Source organism: Parus major, chromosome Z (assembly GCF_001522545.3).
Source record: "Parus major isolate Abel chromosome Z, Parus_major1.1, whole genome shotgun sequence".
Lineage (NCBI taxonomy): Eukaryota > Metazoa > Chordata > Aves > Passeriformes > Paridae > Parus > Parus major.
Genome location: NC_031799.1, coordinates 51024191 through 51043346, shown reverse-complemented (window position 1 = coordinate 51043346; position 19156 = coordinate 51024191). Strand labels below are relative to the sequence as shown.

At 41.4% G+C, this 19156-nt stretch overlaps 1 protein-coding gene and 2 long non-coding RNA genes across 17 annotated transcripts in view; 1 reads left to right on the top strand and 2 right to left on the bottom strand.

Moving 5' to 3' along the window:
- SHOC1 (shortage in chiasmata 1) overlaps positions 1 to 19156 on the top strand; it is a 94608-nt gene that overhangs the window by 28813 nt on the left and 46639 nt on the right. For 13 of the 15 annotated variants that reach the window (XM_033520497.1, XM_015652623.2, XM_015652626.2 and 10 more), the window contains exons 2-3: positions 17169 to 17410; positions 19073 to 19150. Coding sequence is in view for 13 of the 15 variants with exons in the window: in XM_015652623.2 (XP_015508109.1) it covers positions 19082 to 19150 (69 nt within the window). In the remaining 2 variants the exon portion in view is untranslated. Of the gene's footprint in view, positions 1 to 17109; positions 17411 to 19072; positions 19151 to 19156 lie in introns of all 15 variants that reach the window. The other 2 variants (XM_033520496.1, XM_015652620.2) reach the window with 2 other exon arrangements.
- Positions 7928 to 13038, bottom strand: LOC107216094. The gene is made up of 4 exons (XR_004500485.1): positions 12371 to 13038; positions 11635 to 11681; positions 11456 to 11501; positions 7928 to 8495 (listed from the first exon to the last, which is right to left on the bottom strand). It is a non-coding gene; the product is annotated as an uncharacterized LOC107216094 (long non-coding RNA).
- On the bottom strand, positions 16247 to 17221 carry LOC117245617. The gene is made up of 2 exons (XR_004500484.1): positions 17137 to 17221; positions 16247 to 17037 (listed from the first exon to the last, which is right to left on the bottom strand). It is a non-coding gene; the product is annotated as an uncharacterized LOC117245617 (long non-coding RNA).

Here is a 19156-nt window from a genome sequence, read left to right as displayed (position 1 = left end):
CTCACATATGCTGCTTACTTCAGGTCTAAAATGAGGTTACAGAATTATTTAAATGTGAAAATACTCTTTATATTTGTAAGCCTGTACACAGGCTTTTGGTTCAGCCCCTTCTCAAAACAAAATAAACTAGATTAAGTTACTTGAAATCTTACTGAGTCTCCAAAGATGGAGAACCCAACAGCCAGTCTCAGTGGTGCCCTTACTTCAATGATGAAATTTGTCTAAGAAGCTCCTGCCTCCCTGCTTTTCCTGGCCTGCTACTTGTCAATTTTGGGCCCTCCCACATTCCTACTCACTGCCATGCAGCTGTCTGGGGGCTTAAGAAATTATGCTGATTACGGATCAACCATTTTTTCTGTCCTGAGACCCAGATAATTCCAGAAGCAAATCTGTTCTCCTGAACTGTGTATATGTTTACACTTCATGCCATCATTGTAGTGTCTGAATGCCGTGTCATTTGACAAGCCTTACATATGTTCCATCTTGCCAGAATTAAAGGATGGAACTCATCAGCCATTATATCTATCATAAGGAAATCAAATATGGGGGGGGGGGATGGAGGGTACACATGAACTATAATTTTAGCTGCTGCTGAAGACAGTGGTTAAATTATCCAGCTGCCCTACTTCTCTCTCCACTCTTCTGTGCTTGCTTCACCTCTTCCAACACTATTAATGCTTGTTTGACCAGCTTGATCACAGAGTTAAGCTGACATATAACCAGCCCTATCAAATAAGTAAGTTATTGGTTTTATCCTTGTTTGGCTTCCTAAACTGACTCATCTCAGCACTTTATTTCTGCAGTATATTCCAGTTTTTGTGCTTTGTTTACCCCTCCAAACATGACGGCAATACCCTATCTCAGATATCAGAAAGCACCAACACTAGCCAGAATGTGAGTCAGCAAGTACTGGTTTAATTTGTTTAGGTTTGCTAACACTTGATCTGAGGGTAATAACTTTAAGAGCAGCTATGTGATTCTGAGGAAGTGTTTTGTTTAATGACTTGGCACAGAGCTTCTGAGGACAGACAGGACAGAAACCAAATTCCTTTAAGTTCAGAGAAAAATACTCAGCAATTTCTGCATCAAGCCTGCAGCTCCTGCTTGAGCATTTCTCCACTGCTTTTCAACAAATCTCCAGTGTTGGAGATGAAGGATCTCTGAGCAAGTGTGATTTCCAATTGTTAATTAATTAATTAATAAAATATAAATTAAAATTTTAATTTAATTTTAATTAATTTTTAACACACAAATTAACTTCTGTAAACCATTATTTTACTGTTATCAGTCTTAAATATTGTTGAGAAGATAAATCTTCTTAATGTCTCCTTCACCTCTTCCTAAAGTCTCTAGAGAGATCTGTCAGGGAAGACACCTTAGGCGTAACCATAGCATTTGTTGCTCTGCAAAGTTCATGCAGTCACACCCCCCAAAACCTAGAATGATTGTGGTTTTGTGAGAACAACACATTCAGTTTCATATGTGTTATGTGGGGGTGGGAGGGAGGCTGTGGGGTGGGGTTTAGCCATTATCTGAATGCTAGACAATGGCCACAGCTAGACAAAAAACATCAGGTGGTTGTGACCACAGGGTAGGAGTGATACCAAGATGTCTGCTCTTGGATGCTCAAATGATCCATCAACCTCATCAGCAGACTTATAATCTGGGATGATTTTTCTAAGGTTTGACTTGAACAACCAGCTGGTTTTATATTTTTTTTGTAGATGGAAGGTAATATTCTGTTGGATCATCTGGGCATGTGTCATCAAAGCAATTCACTTAAAAAGTCAAGGTGGCTTCACTGCATGTTGAGAACACAGGAAAAATGGGGTCCAGGTTTGCACTGGAACCCATGTCAGCCACCCTGGTTGGTGGTAAAGACTACTCCATTGCAATCTTGTGTATTGTGAAGGCAAAAGGGTGTACTTGTGGATGCCTCCAAGCTTTTGAGAGAAGTTTTTATCTCATAGCATTAAACTTCCATGTACAAAGCCTATCTTCTCAGGCTTAGAACTGCAGAAGACATTTGTGACATTCAGTGAGAACCTCATAGGAGAGCCAGAAGGAAATCCTGTCAAGTGCATTTGTTTTAGGTTTAGGTATCAACAAAACCTCACTTATTATTTTGCCCTTAGTGTAATAGATATTAAACAGACACTGACTTTGCTCAGTGGGACCACACTATCCCAAAGCATCAGCACTCTCACATACAGGACAAGCCCCTACAGGACAGCAATGTTTCCCCCAACCAGGTCTGAGGCTGCATAGAGTATGTGCTGCAACTCTCTGCAAATGTATGCTAACTAATATACCTAATAAAATTTTATTAAATTTAATCAGAAAGGAGTAATCAATGTCCCCAAAATTTCCTAGAAAGAAAAATCCTGGAATACCTTTCTTATTTTCATGTTAGGTATGAATTAGTAATGAAAAAACCTTCACCATCTTTAAATAATGTTGTGTGCTACAAGGCTTAGTAAGTTTCTAATATATTCTCACAATTTAGTCACATGAAAAAACCAGCTGCCCCATACAACTGCATGCATGTGAGTTCTCACAGAGAACCATGCTGAGCCTCCTTTTGTGTGTTGCTCACTAGCAGCAGCAGCTGGGATGACAATTCTTGCAAGTATTAACACAGTGAGCAAATTTCATGCTCTGAATTTTCCAGTCTATTAACCTCCAGCTGTCTTGGCTCAGTGGGACATTCTACTACCCAAAAACCCCATTACACTCACCAACAGGACAAGTGCTACTGATGGCTGAGCAGGAGCATTGTCCCCAAAGAGGTCTGAGACTGTACAGTGATGTGGTGCCACAAGACAAATGCCCTTCACAGCCCAGTCTTAGCAGGGAAGCTGAGTGCTGCCATCTTCCCTTCCAAAATGCTCTTTTACAACAGTGAAGGAAATGATTCAATGAAGAAGGGGCTGAGCCCAAATCCAATTATCCGTTTCCCATGGTGACTTCTGTAGTCATTCATCTTTATAGGTACTATTTATAGTCCTTTAGAGAACATGGACTGGGTAAGCACACTGCAAACCAAAGTCATGGCTTTGTATATATGTACAGTCCATGACAAAAATTAACTGACTACTCCAGACATGCTGACAGCACACACAGACTGCACAGCTCTGAAACACAGTGTGCCAACACTCTCTGCAAACTGCTCTTTGGTCAGCTCTTACACACTGTACTGGACACACTTGCTATCAACATGCAGTGAACCCTTTGAGAGTGGAGGTCAAATAATGACATTTCTGCATGAAAGAGACCAGGCACAAAGTAAGCTTTATCATTCTGCTACATTCAAGAGCTGCTCAACTGAGGGTTATTGGTTGCTACAGATTAAATTCTGCTACAGTGTCAGAAAAAGCCCTCTCAGCCTTAGAGTCCTTTATACCGATTCCTGTGATATATTCTGTAGCATTCTGACTTGGTAGACATTTCTTTTGGTAACAGGTGTTTCAAATACGTAGCTTAACATGCTTTGATATTGTAGATGGCGATTCCATAGACGGGGATTTCAGATTTACTGATTACTGATTACTTTTGTTTTTCTGTTTTGTCTGCCACACTTTCTAAAACTTCCTTCTGTTCCTGATTTAGACAATGCCTCCTCAAAATCAAAACATCTCGTTGCTGGGTGCATTTCCAAGATTAGCCAGTCCTGCTAACTCCTGAGCAGTTTCCTGTCAAACTGCCCACAGATTGCAATACCATTCATCATGAATTTGTGAGACACAACGTGCATCTGCAAAAAGTGTTCTATTAATGATACCAATGGGCTTAATATATGCATACTATATAATAGCACAAGCAAGGTGCTATTACCTTTCACTAGTAATCATTCCTCCCATTTCCATTTTCTTGTTATCTTTTTCAACCACATCCAACCTAAACTGCAGTCCCTTTGGGATAGGTTTTTTCCTTGATCTGTTCACTTAAGTGACAAAAATAGAATTATGCAGACCTAATCACAAAATCAGAGGTGGAGCTTCTTATCACCAAGTTTCACATAGCTAAGTACTGAGCAGGAGGGAGTGGATTTTGGCAGGCCAAGGCAAAAAACAAATGGGCTTATTTTTGTCCAGTATTGTGGTAAATCTTCCAGCCATGTAAAAGTGGCATCTCAAGACCCAGAACCTAAGGATGTGAAAACTAAGTGAAATGTGAGTGATGAATCACTGTCAGCTGAGTAATCTACACAAAGAATTTTGTAATATTAAATACGTTTCTCTCTTCCAAAAAGATCCTGAGTAAGTACTTCGGTATGTAATACTGACCCTGACTAAATCAAAACCTGATTTGCTTATAAGGACATTTGAAGCCAAAGCTCACTCACTCATGAAATCTACGTTGCCAGTGCAGCATAATAGTGCCGTGGTTTACACTCCTATCTTCCAACTACCAGAACAAGTATCAGTCACAGCAACTGTGTTCATCTTAGCAAAACAAAACCAAACCAAACCAAAAACACACACAAAAAAAAAAAAAAAAAAAAAGAAAAGACAAAAAAAAAGAAAGAAAAGGCTTGATCAATGTATGACTGCTCAAAGCACAATGATGGAGGACATGAAGATCAGGGAATGGAGCAGCTGATTTTTACTTATTTTTAAGGGTGAATTTTATCTTTGCTTTCTTATTTTCGGTGTCTCCAACATCAGCTGCAGGCAGGGACATAACTACCCTCAGAAAATGACCATCAAAACTGAGGAAAGTCTTTTCTGGTTTGATTTTTTTTCCCCAGCAGAAACAAAGACTCTATGTTCCCCCTGTGTTCCTCTGTTCTGTGTAATCTGTGAGCTGTGAATTGCTTCTTTGCCTCTGGATGCCTGTCAAAAGAAATTATAAATGGGATTACTTTGTTGTGCAATCTTGCTCTCATAGCTTTTAGTAAAGTGTTAAATGTCCCAAAAGACATTTTACATTATACACATATTTCTATTTCAAGAGTGTAACAACCCACCCGAAAAGAACAGAAGGAACCTTTTGGCTCACTTCACTACCTGCTGTCTTACAGGACAGCTTTAAGAATAAAAAAAGATCAAAAAGTTTTCATTCAAGTAAAAGTTAGACAAACTATTATTATAGTGCAAATAAAGTTCAAATGGGAAAAAAACAAACAAACAAACAAACCAAAAAACACCAAACAAAACTTTGAAACTGTGGTGTTGCCCATTAATTTCAGTTCAGAGCACATACTTTTTTTTTCATGGCACATGGAAATTGTTGTGGCTGAGTCTGGCATTAATGAATAATCAAGGCATGCCTCAACTTTTACAGCTGAGAGTCTCATTTCTGAAAAGGACACCATCATTTTGGAATACTACAGTACAAAACAGGACACAGGCATGCAATGCAGCTTATTGAACACAGCCTGAATTTTTTAAGAACCAAAGATCTGTCCTTTCTTGTTTACTTCAGGTTAGATAAACTCATAAGGGCAATAGGTACATCAGAAATATCTCTATATGGACTTTTACCTTGCTTCTCTCTCTTTAGTTTATGAAAATAGAAATTGCATCTCTGTACAGAAATTTTATACTTTTGCTATTCAAGAGTTCTTTCCAACAGTAATTCTCTGCTCTTGTCACTCTGGTCAGATAGGGAGAGCTGGCTGGACTGAAACTTCAGCTGGACTTCCTCTTAGACCACATACATTATGAAAACATTCCCTAATTTTCCAGTGTCATGCAAAAGCTATAACCAATGTCCTATTAGTTACATAGGAATTCTGACAGTCTCAAAACTTCTGACAGTGAATGAGGCACCAAAAGTATGACATGACATATCAACATTGCAGAAGACAATATGCCAAAGAGTCTTGGAACTATGCTCCTGTCCTCCCTGCAGTACTGATGGAACATGCAATTAGGCTCTGGAAGTGTAACATCACCTGTGTTATGCAAAACACTTCTTGTGTGACTGTATCATTCTTACACCTGTGCATTACAAATCATGCAGGGCAAGAAGATTTCTCATTCAAATAACTTAGTAATTTTATAATTTAACATTGCTGTATGACATAGCAAGGAAACTATACATGATGAATTAAATGGATAGACATCAGGAAGTGGATGTCAGAACGGGATTACTTGGTATGCTGTGAGGGTCCCAGCCTTGGTACTTTTCTGATCCTGAGTTTAAGGAAAGGGTGTTCGATTTTTAAGCTTCTTCCTTTATGAACTTGGATGTTTAGACCTTCCTGAAGAAAATAATGCACAGTAGTATGAGTTATTGTAGACCAAGTAGGCCTAGGACAGCAGTTAGGAGTATTAGCAGGAATTAAAGATGCAGCCTACTGACTAAGGTTGGTCTCTCCTGCTGACCTTCTGTCAATACAAAAATTACCCCACTACTCAAGTAACAGTACAGATGTCTCCAAGTGAGTAGAAGAAATGGGCTTAGACACTGCTAGTTACTGCTAGTAACACAGAATTGAAGGAGGGTAAATAGGAGGACACATGAAGGCACTTAAAACATATCTGTGTACAAATTAATCTCAGATTGAGGGCATTTCCAGCACAAACGCTCAAATGACATACATAGCAGGGGTTGAATATTCTTTTGAAACAGAAGCAAATGCTGCTTGTCACTGCAAGCACAGTCCAGCAGTATTAGGGACACATGACAAACAGGTATTGCCATATGTGAACATTTTTTTACACCTTCCAAAGCTGTGTCTCTTCCACCTTTTCCCTAAGTACAGAGTAATTACAGCCCATTGGGACAGTTTATGCATATAAGCTGTTCCAGCTACACTGATGATCCTAAGAATTTACACCAGCTACATTTTCCTGTTTTCCATTAATCTAGCTGTTAACATTAAATGTAATGTTTCAGCAGGAAACCAGGCAATATCACTTTAATTAATTTCTGTGGTATAAAAAAATCTGACCTTATGTACTGCAGCCAAGACAAAAAGTACTCCGTCACAGAACATCAATTACCCTTGGAAGGTCTCGCTATACCAAATAATTTGTTCAAATACATTCATCAGCTGAAACTTGACTTAAAAACATTTTGCAATAATTATGACACTTTGATCCATGATCCAAGTATTTAATGTTGTAATACATTACTCAAAGTCAGGCTTGGGGAAGAATAAGAATTGGCATCAGAAGTGAGAAGATGGCACTTAAGAGATAAGGCAAAGCACACCGCACACTTCTAGTTTTATCTCTGTTTCTTGAGCAACTAACATCCTCAAAACTGCCAGTCCCCAGAATATATTAGACACTGTGTGTTAATAAAAGCTCGTGGCTACCATCAGTAACATATATTTTAGAAGAACTGGACCTTTTCCTTTTAACAATCTGTCCCTGCTATGAAGTATATCTAGAATCTATTTTGTGTGTGATAATTTCTTTAAAAAAAAATCAAACTCATGTCATTAGGTTTTACACATCATGATAAAGAGAATGCACTGGTGCTTACAAATATTTACTAAGGGCCAGAGTTTGGAAAATATTTTACTCAACAATGCTTACAATGTCAGCAATACAACACTTCAGTAAACAGTGGACAGTGGGTTTTCAGTCATTAATCTTATATGGCATTTTAATGTCAGTTCAAAACAAGTCTCCCTCTGTGGTCCATCAGGTGTAGAAGATGAAAAACAACAGATGATGAAAGTATGCAGAAACCAAGTAAAAATTTCCAGCAACTCACAGATGTTTTGAAATATTAAATGTAGCTTCCTACATTAATCCCCTTTACATGCAGCCTGGTCTCATGTCTCCTCCAACAGCTACCAATATTCATTTCTTCTGCTGAGGGAGTAAATAGATAATACCTGTTGGTGTGGCAACACCTCTAATGAACAGTGAAAAGTAAAGAAGAAAGAAATCTGTCATTATTGGTCCACATGACGCTTTCTGACCATAATGCTGCCTTTCACCATCATGAGCTGTTTGAGAGAGAGTTTAAAAAATTGAAGCAGGAATAGTATCAGCACAGTCCTAAGTCAGACATCTTGCCATCTCCTAAACTCAGATAAATTTTGAGCTTGATCATTATGTCAAAGATTTTGTCTAGTTAGAAAAACTGAGCTCTCCTTGGAGCTACCACTGATGCTGCAAAGCCTTGGAATATTAAATTGCAGAGCTGTATGCATTCTAGGTCTTAAAAATATATCTAAAAAACAGAGCCTGTTTTTTTAGAGGCCCTTCCCTATACTACATGTTACAGTTCCTGAGTGCATTCCAGATACCCATTAGTGTGTTATCTGATGTATTATGTCACAGCCTTGCAAAAAAAAAAAAAGCATTTGTTTTGGATTATAATGTCCAAGAAGCTGTCAACACCTTAGCATTCTGGAAGTGTTCAGTGAACAGTTAAGCTTATATAAAAAGAATTCACAACCAGCTCTTAGTCCTTGTGAGATCATGATGTCAGTCCCTGCTCACTGCCCACTGTAGTACAGACTGGAACACTTACCTCATATACAAAGAATTTTTCATTGCAGATTCTCACTTCCTTAGACTCTCCACCTAAGAGTAACACCAGAAATATCTTCATACAATTCCTGCATTAAAAAAATTATCCTTTTCTCTATGATTTAGTGTATATCAATGTCATTCCAGCCATTAAGAACAGGCTACAACAACGTATTCTCCCTGTTCACAAGACTTATGAAAACTCATGGGGTATAATGGTTTCTACCACTGTCAGCATCTCTTTGTTTCTGTTACAGTTTTATGTCCTGATTAATGTAGTTTGCCAGGTACAACTGAGGTGCTGTTGTAAAAAATTGCTAAACATTAGCCTAAGTCAAGACATTTGGAGACACAAACCACATTACTGTGTGTTTACTACCGTTATTCTTCATTTTATGTGCAAAAATGTTCAGGAGAAAAGACCTCCATATTTTAACTCGTATGTAAGCCTCATAAGTAAAAAAGCATATGTCACTCAAGCAAATAGATTTTTACTAAACTTTCATATTAGAATACAACACTTGGTAAGCTGAGCCTCACAGGTTTGCTTTAGCATTCTATCAGCTACCTCAGTCTACAAATACATCGCAAATTATTTGACTTAACAAATTATAATTTCAACTGTATTATTAAAAATCTGTTAATTTTCTATTCATAAAAAAACCCCAGCCATGTCAGCAATAAATACTGGTGACTGGTGCTGCAGCACTTAGCTTCTCCATGCACAAATACTAAGACACTTTGGTCAAGATGACAGACCAAGATGTTAGAGCAGTTTTGTTCAGCCACAGACCTGTCCTGGTGAGAACTATTCAAGCTATTTACAAATACTTACTGAAGTCAAGAGAAAAAAAACATGCAGCTTATCAGCAACCCCATGTCAGTATTATGAATAGCCTGATTATTGTCTTTCTTATTAAGAATTTCATTAACACCTAAATTTTCACTGTTCTAGATACACAGGAGAAAAACAAATGTAAATGCCTTAGATCCATCATCAAATGAGCTCACGGGAAATAATAACCACTACAAATACTTAGTAAGTGCAGAAAATATGCATGAAACAATGCCTGAGAGGCCCAGTTTGTGTAATAACCACAGTGAAAACTGTCTGCAGTAAAGAGAACACAGATTGTATTAACTACCACCTAATAACAGAGGCAGATTTTGTGTTCATCTTTGTTCCTTCTGCAGTTTCCTGTTTGGTTTCCTCTACCTATACACAATATCTAGTTGCAGACAATTCCTGTTAGACTTGGTATATCACTAAGGACATCACAGATGTGCCTTGCCTGAGTTTGGTCCTCTGTATTTCACAGCACTGTAATCTTACTATAATTCACAAATGTAAAAACTCATAATACAATCCCTCCTGTTGCCTTGACTGTATGTTGTAGTGAGACCTTCATAAAACACACATTAGAGGGGTGTCCCTGCTACCTCTCCAGTCACTCTGCTGTCAGCATGTTGCCTCCTTTCTCTTTTCAACCCTTCTCCTTTCTTCTACTGGCAGCTTGAGTGAAAGATGAGCTGTTTTTCAGGTGTGGATGTCTCATCCCTGGAAGTGTTTAAGGCCAGGTTGCGTAGGGCTTTGAGCAACGCAGTCTAGTGGAAGACTGATATGCCCATGGCAGGGAGGTTGGACTAGAGGATCTTCTAAGGTCTATTCCAACCCAAACCATTCTGTGCCTCTGTGGTGCAGGTATCACAAAGTCCTGCAACATCAATCCTCCACTCACACATCATAGTGGAGCAAGCTACTGTTGAGCTTGTAGAGGAAATGTTAAACATACAGAGTTTCCCAGAAATGATCCAGATGCAGTGAAGGCTTGTGATTAAGCATTGAGGGCATTTGTCTACTGATCAGGACTGAGAGCTGCAGCATTTAATGAAGGACAGTATTTCAGATTTGTGTCTCTATGTAAGATGCTGCCCTTAAGCATTTTATATTTGCATTACATATTTGTATTAGGCAGTATATATTTTGCCATAACCTGGCAAAAGTTTCAGGAGCTGCTTTGAAGACAGCATAGACAAGAATGGCAGCATGGCAAGAGCAACCCAACACAGTAAGGAAGACATGGATGTTCAGCTCTTTTTAATGGCAGATGCTCACTGAAGAATGGTGCTCTGGGCCAGAAATGCAACGCAGGACTGCTGGGAGTAATCCATTTAACTTTACGCTTTAGATATATCTGAGTTCAGAGATAGGCTTGGTAGCTAAGGGGAAGAGTAATATCCCTCCCCAGTGAGAGCAATGAATACACAGCATTTCTCCAGGCATTGAAATACAGACCACCTATACTGACTGTGCAGGCAGCCTGACACTAAACTCCTTGAATTAAACAATGTATCTGCCCCCCGGTGATTAAAACCACACACGACCACTGAAAGCTCCAGAATTTTATAAGCTTTCTACCTGTGCAGAACAAAAAGGACTTGCTACTGCTGTTCAGATTTAGATTAAAGTCACCATAACTAACTGTCCCGGGAAGTTTTTGATTCATCAAATATTGCTGCAGTTGTCTCAGACAGGTAAGTGACTTCACTGAGAAACACTGAAACAAATACCATTATTTTTCCTGATACTTTTCAGTGAAATGCTCAAATGCGAAGACTCAGCCAAAAGGTAGATACTCTCCAAGGTAGTGCTGTATGCTTTCACCACGTTCCTACAGCTAGCATACCTGTGGCAAATTATTATACTACATTATCCCACCACAGAATGTCTTAGACCAATTTATAAAATAAACAATAACAAAGCTCTAATCTTAAAGGTATCACAGAAGAAAAAAACACCTGCTCGTGTTGTTTAAGTTTTTATGTGTCTCCAGGGTTGTCTGTGGCTAGCACATCTTCATCACTTTTACATGGGCTTCCTCCACCATGCAAATGGTCCAGGACTGAAGTCACCTCCTAGTGTCACTCACTCTGATGCCTACTCTGGTTAGTGTAAGGTTTGCAAATGTGTTTCAAAAAGCATTCTTAATATTACAATGGTATTACTCACTTACGTGAACTTCTTTCAGGGCTTAGTGAGATACATGTGACAGATGCATTCTTCATACCAAAAAAAAAAAAAAAAAAAAAAGGTAAAAATATTACCTCATAGTTTCTCCTTAACAAACAGGACTTACAAAAACAATGCACAGATCTTCAGTGTTATATTCCAAAAACCATATATCATACATACATGTTTTTTTCTAGGAACATGGCATAATAATCTGCAGTATTTGGGACCTGTTAAACAAAAAATAAGTTCACAAAATTTCTGTGTCAGCATAATAATTTAGTAGTCACAGATTTTTTATTTTCTTTCAAAAGCAAGGAAATAAAACAGCAAAAAAAAATACATCAAAATTCTATGAAAGTAACTTTTATTTCAGGGGCTACCACTAAAGCAAATTACCCTTACAAGATTTTTCCTGTCTGACTGGGCTAATACAAAGACCCATTGAAAGGAGATACCTGGAGATCTGAAACCCTTCTTTTTCAGTCCCTGTGGGATTTTTCTGCCTATGGTTTGCTCTTGCAAGAGAAAACCATTCACCTAGGTGTGTGACAATAACAGCCCCTAGGGGAACTCAATTATGTCCACAACAGCCTTTCACAAAACCTCTTCTACATCCACTACTGGATTTGCAATATGTGGATGTGCATTTTTCTACAAACAATTAATGAATATGGCCATGTTTCTTCATTTTTCATGCACTCTAGCTAGAAATTATTTATGTACCCTGTTTCATCAAGTTTTTTATTTTTCTCTTGTCATTATTTCTACACTTACCAATTACATTTTCCACTTACTTTTTTCCTGAAATGAAAGTCAGCATAAGGTTTTATTGCTTTTAACATTACACTAACTCACAAGTTTAAAAAAAAATCTATTTCTTCTTTGTTTTCACTTGAAGTGTCATGGCATTACTTACTGGCAGGTGCTTACTGGCAGATGTTCTGAGATGGTTTCTAGATAACTGAAGTGGAATTAGAGCCTTTGACAGCACATGCAACTCTTGCCTGGCCTTGAAAGCCTCCATTTCTCATGCAGCTGAGTCTCCTTGCCCTGCTCCAGTGGTAGGACACTCATGGTCTCCTAGAGACTCCTTGGCTCTCCTAGAGTCCCCCAAGAATAATGATCAGCAAACTTGTGTCTGTAGTAGGGGAAAAGAACCCAAACCAGAGGTGGAGTTGGGCAGGTGAAAGAGGAGCTGTGGATGGATTGCTCATACAGGGCAAGGGGGAGGTAGTCTCTTCAGTGCTTCACCTCCTTAAGAGCATCACTGTGTCCCTACAGGGTACCCCATGTGGAGCACATCTCCAGGCTGCATCAGGCTTTTGGGCAGGGCTATTCCATATCCAGGTTAATGCAGCACAGCTGAAGAGCCAAGGGAGCCCCTATCACCTGCTGAGTGGGGCATCACAGATGAACCAGGGGGAAGAGAAGGAGCCATGTCTGTCTTAAACAGCACCAGGGTGACAGGGCAGAGAGGAGAAGTGTTGCTATTCAGAGATGTCTGTAGGTTCCTGCTGCTGTGGGAGTTTTGATGATTCTGGGGCAGAATAAGGACCTTCTTTTGGGTGCTAGACAGGTCCAGACAGTGCAGCTGGAGTGGACACAGGCAAAGACAGTTTCTGGAGTTTCTCCAGCAGTGATACTAGGAAGACCTGGATCTCTTCATGCACAGCCACAGGTAGCATGCTGTGGCCTGTGTTCTCCTCCTCTGTAAGGTCTTTACCTTTACCTCTGCTTATTTTCTCTGGGGTGGGACTGCTGGGATGCTTCCCCTGTCTATCTTTGGGGTAGGTAGGTGCAGAGCCACACCAGTGTTGCAGAGAACAGCCCCACAGGTAAGCCAGGGTCTGACTCACCAACACTGTGTCATAGAGGAGGAGGAGCCAGTCCCACTGCCAGAACATCCCTAGAGGGATGGGTATGGCCATGAAAGCAACACCTTTTACCTGCTGTGACCTCTTAGGTAGGAGCTAGATGAAGGTGGTGGAGGGATCTGACAGGCAGCAGGAGGTAGAGCTGTGGTGGGAGAAGGAGCAGCTGGCAGCTCAGCTCCTGTTGCAGAGCCAACACATTTGCATCTCACATCCCAGGAGCAGGATGCTTTGCTGTTTAAAGGTACATTTCATTGAAGTGGGATTCATTCCAGTAGGATCTACAGGTGTTGACTCTGAGACATTAAACAACTACAGTCACAATGCAGACTCAGCTCTGCCAAGGAGTTCATTGGAAAAAGTCAGTCCAGCTGAGGCTGGCAAAGTTGTCTCCCCTTGAAAAAAGTGTCTTGGAAATGAGCAGAGATCATAAATACATGCAGTTTTCCATGCATGTGGTTTGGACAGGGGATTATCTCAACTCATGCTGACACCATCTTGCTACTGCCTCTTCCCAGAGCAGCGGAACATGGAGGAGTAATGGAGGTGATTGCAAAACTGAGGCTGAGCAAGCAGACTCAGCTGTTGGAGCAAGTGAGCCTGTGCTATGTTGTCTGCCTGGGTCATCTCTCTCCTTTTTGGGTATATGACTTGTGTCCTGCCCACTGGAGATCCCTGGCTCCTCTGTGTCCAAACGCAGGAACACTGAAGGGCAATGGCAAAGCAAGTCAAAGTAGAATCACAGCAGCACTTATTGGAGGAGCAGCAACCATTCATGACTCAGCAGCTTTCCATCAAAGTGAGAAGAGCTGAATACGGCAAAGGGGAGCTGAAGCAGACATGTTTTTGTATGTGCTGGGAGTCTGAACAGTGGTGTGGTGTAGGAAAGAGCTGAGTGCTGGGCTGCAACCTCCTTCATCTGCCCTCTGCCTCCTTAATCCCATCTCCTTACATGTGGAATTGCAATCTGACAGACAAAGGCTGCTGTGTACGTGCATGTGTGTGCTTCTCCTCAGGGAAGCAGAAATCTCCACAAGGGGTGCTGGTCAGGCACCAAGGGCTGGAGTCAGCCTCCTGATGTTTTGGGGTTTAGTGACAGTAATGGGTTAAAGGAGAAAAAGACTGCAGTAGATGGGATTTAGGCATCCCCTTTGCTTCCCTTGCAATGCTCTCCGGAGTGTTTTGATGCAGGAGGTCGATGGTGCAGGAGTTCTTGAAGGAGTGAGGGAAGCTGGTTGCTACATGGGCTGAATGAAGGAGTGGATGTGGGATAACATGGAACAATCTCAGCACATGGGCTCCAACATGAGACTCCACTGCAGTAAGGCCCCTTCCTGTGGCCTCCAGCACAGCCTGGCAGGCTCAGGGATGTATCCTGCACACAGGGGAGACATTCAGCACTTCCTTTAGATATTTAAGACAGAGGTGTCACAGTGAGAACCAGGCTGTTCCAGGAACAGCTTCCACCAGCCTGTCTTAGATGTCACCTGTCTCTCTCCTATGCCTGTGAAGAGTCTGGGCAGCTAGAGCAGGCAAAGGTGCCTCTGTTATGACTCTAGTGAGGGGAAACCACCAAAGTGAGCTAAGCAAAATCTCCCTGTGCCTTGGGAATGTGTCAAGAGTCAGTTCTGCTCCTGCCTGGGGCTGCCCAGAGGGGATATGTGGAACAGACTTTGCAGCAGAACTGCCTTTTTAAGAACTACCAGAGTGCAAAATAACCACTCCGAGATTTTCTACTGCTGACAAACTGTCATGCCTTGAGCTTACTTTAGGGTGTGCAACATGGTGAGGGGCTCCAGCCGTTTTGTGAAGGAGTCTGTGTGCATCTGTACCACTATAGCTCTGCCAGCCCTGGCCACCCATCCAAAGCTGAATGCATGAGGAACTGCTCAAGTACCTGGTGGTGTTGATCTGCCCCAAACTGGCCCACACGAGAAGTTCAGCAGGACCAGATCTCCTTCATGACTTGGGACATAAATGAGACAGTGTCCAGGACAGGACAAGTAATGCATTGGTATCCCCCATGCCCATCCTAGGAGCAGGCAGAGTTGAAGTTGTGGGGCTGTGAGCTGAGAGCCAAGGAGGAATAGCTGGAGATGGACAGGGATCAAATGGATGAGTCCTGGCATGAGCTGATGCAGTAGAAAGAGGTGAAGAGGGAAAGGCATCCAGCAGTCAGGGGAGAACGTTTGGAGCATGACTGAGGTCAGCAGAGCATCTGCTCCGCAATACACACCTGTACAGGGGCCATGAGCATAGTTGGGGCTTCACACCCCTCCTGAAGTCATGAATATTAATCCTAACCCTGAAGGGAAATAAGGGGATGCACCAACTTGCCCTGCCATAGGGGCAGCAAGAGTCCCAGTCTCCTGCCTCACCAGCCCACCAGTCGTACAGTGCTTATCCCAGAAAGGGGAGTGAGCCCTGCAGGAAGCATGGGATGTGGAGTCTGAACACTGGGAAGGCTGCAGGCCATGTTGCAGCACTGTAGCAGCTGAGGCAGCACAAAGAGCTTCTGCACCAGCCAAATACCCTCTCACCTTTCCTCTTCAGCCTGGGGCCCCTGTGCCAGGGGCCTGAACCTTTGCCAACAGCTTCTCTTTCTCCTGGTGTTGGGTGGGATTGTCTAAGCACGGGTAAAACATGTTTTTCTACATGGCAGCTGGAGAGGATCACTTCTGAAGTATTTTAATTGGAAGTTAGTGGGTTCTGTATTGTGCTACTTGGCCTAACAATTTGTCTTCTAATTCTTAGAGTGCAGAATATAAATGTATTATAAATATATAAATACCAAGAAAACTATAAATTACTGTCATTTGCATTTTTCATAGGAACAATTGTCTAGGAAACACTGGCAATATGCCTGCGACTGAGCTAAACCCATCCTCAGAGTTAAAAAAATAAAGAAAAAAACCAATTACTTCATAGCAGTAAAGAAAGCATCTGTCATATGCTTTTTATTTAACTTTTTCACTCACTAGAATGTACTGATGGAATTCCTGGAACCAGAGTGAAACGTGTAAATTTTGTTTTCCATGGAGAAACCAACCCTCATCTGGAACTCAACCTGCAATGAGTTCTTGGAGGAGATGATTTTTTCCTTACTCCCCAAACTTACAGCAACTGGCTGAATGCACCTGCTGCCGCATTGCCAAGGGGTTTTGCAGTTCTGATGTAATCTCTGTGGGTATCCACATGTATGGTAAAAGGAGGAGAAGATGTGGACAGAAAATAAAATGGCTTTGTGGCACCAACAACAAGCTGTCATTTCTGCAAGCAGAACTGTCTGGCCTAGTTACAGGTTGTGGTGTGGATAGAGTTTGGATGATGTGAGGTAGGGGCGATGGGGCATTTGCACAGCTACTCCTGAAATTTTTGGCATGTCTGGGATTAGTCAGAGTCTGGGCACTGTAGAAATCTGACACTGAACTGCCGTCTGAGAAACACATTTTGCAGCAGCTTGAGGGTTCTGAGAGCAATTTAGGCAGCCATTAAGAGAAAAGAAGAAAAGGGGGGGGTGGGGGTGGGTTTTTTTCCCTAAGCTGACTGCTTCTTGTAGTCACTGACATTTCACAGGTTTTCCGAACATAGAAGAGTAAGTATTTCTGCGTATTATTAAGTTGTGGCCCCGTTGTGCTTCTCTTCCCCAGGTAACAGGCAAGGCAGGTCAGCAGTTTCCCCGTCCTTTTAACTTCTTCTCCCATGCAACCTGCTAACCGGGGAAACAGAAGAAGTTACTTAACTGCTTTTACTTATGCATTTACTGTTTTAAAAATATTTTCAGCTTTGAAAATCACGGAAGTTTTCCTACCGGCTAACTGCCGAGGACTCCCCTTTCCCCAGGCAGCGATTAGGGCCGCTCCGCTCCTGAGGGAAGGGCGCGAGGCGGGAGCAGCAGCAGCCAGTCAGAGGGGACAGCTCAGCGACACAGCCAATCAGAGGAGGACGCTCTGAGAGACAGCCAATCAGACGGGAACGCTCAGGAAGACAGCCAATCAGAGGGGCGAGTTCGCCGTCCCGAGCGGGCGGGGTGAAGGTGCCGCGGCGCTGAGGGGAGTGTGGTTGTCGTGCCGTGAGGAGCTGAGGTGGGTGGCAGTGGTTGGTTCGTGTTAGTACCGCTGTACATTTAAAAGTGTTTAATGCTGGCAAAAGTATCATCCTGTATATTTGGTTTACTGGGTGGTGTTTCCTCGAGTCTTTGGAAAATGAAACAGGGTCACAGCCTGTTACAGACTCGCTGTTTTTCGTTAAAAAACTTTGAAGACTTCCTTGTAGCCTCACAGACTAGTATTTCTAGGTCCCACTTTTTTAGTTTTAAATTGGAAAGCTGGAACGTACCCGGGTGCAGCGGTTTCGTTGTTTATTGAATGACACACCCTTAAGAAACTAGCAGTATTTGGAGTGACTACTGAGCAATTCACTACTTCTAAGTGTATTAATTCAAATTTTACCACTGGGAGCGGTAGTTGCAATTCTGTAGCTAATACTTGAATTAATGCATGGCTAGATTGCTGTAGAGACAGTTTTAGTGATACACGTCCGTTCTGCTAAATTGCTGTTCTATCCATTGCCCTCCAGCACTTAAGGTGCAGATCCATCCCTCCTTACAAGCCCATCCCTGCTTGCTCCACTCTCCCGTACCCAATCTGTTGGATGTAGATCTGATGGAGGGTCCAGGAGGCTGTCCCAAGAGTTTTCTTTAGCATCTAGTGGTTTTGGATCATTGTTTTGAACTATCCATGCACCCTCCCTCAGAAGGTTCCTCTCTTTGTTCTTATTTTGTTCTCTGTATGATTTTGTATACCTTATTCCCTGTTTTGTTTCTTTGCCTGAACCTACCTTTTTATCTCTCCTGCACTTTTCTTCCCAGACTCCTTTCAAGTAACCAACTACCCCCTAGTTACTTCTTCCTCCACTGGTTCCAATTCTATTACATCCGTACCTGAAATTCCTATTTCCAAATTTGTTAGGTAGTCAGTTTTAGCCTCATATCATGATACTTACTGGTACTGTAAGACTGACTGAAGATTGCCTTCTGTCATAGGTTTCCTTTTTGTCCCCACAGTTCATTTTAATTGAAATTCAATTACAGTATATCCTGTTTTGCATTCACACTGTGTCTCTGGCCTTATACAGTTTTTGCCTCTCTCCTGGTTCCCCTCAGAAGCATCAACTAACTTAGAGACCCAGTGTTCCACTGAAGCCTCATGCTCCCAGTTAGCCTATACAATCTCCTTTTCTCTGATGAAATTGAAACTGGGGGAAAGTCCCCTCACAAATACATGAGGCAGTGATAAGTTAATAATCTTGACAGTGAATTAGTGCCTTTAAAAACTAATCTATAATCCATAAAAATCATTGAATCAGTTAATTTTAAAGCTATTGCTTAAGGGAGGTTATTTGTATTGCCTACATTCACTTAATGACTCTAAAGGTTTTCTGAGACATAAACACCAAGAGGCATAGCAAAAAAAACAAAACAAAAAAAACCCAAAAAAAACAAAAAAAACCCTGTTCTTTCCAATAAAAATCAAGTGTTCATGGTCTGTGGTTGGTCTGTTACATTCTTCCAGAGAAAGAATACTGAATGCTTTGGGTAGCCTTCTACTAGAGGAAATTCAGTCCATGGTGCATCTGCTAGAAATTATGAAGCTATTCATGTTGAATCTGAAATTCAACCTTCCTTTTCAACATTTTGGGATGATATAAAAAGTTTTTAACTGATCCATATTCTGTATGTCTTCCAGACAATTGAAATGTTGAAAACATCACAAAACAAGATGTTCGCGGCTTTGAAGTATCACTCAACAGACTATTTATATGAGGTATGG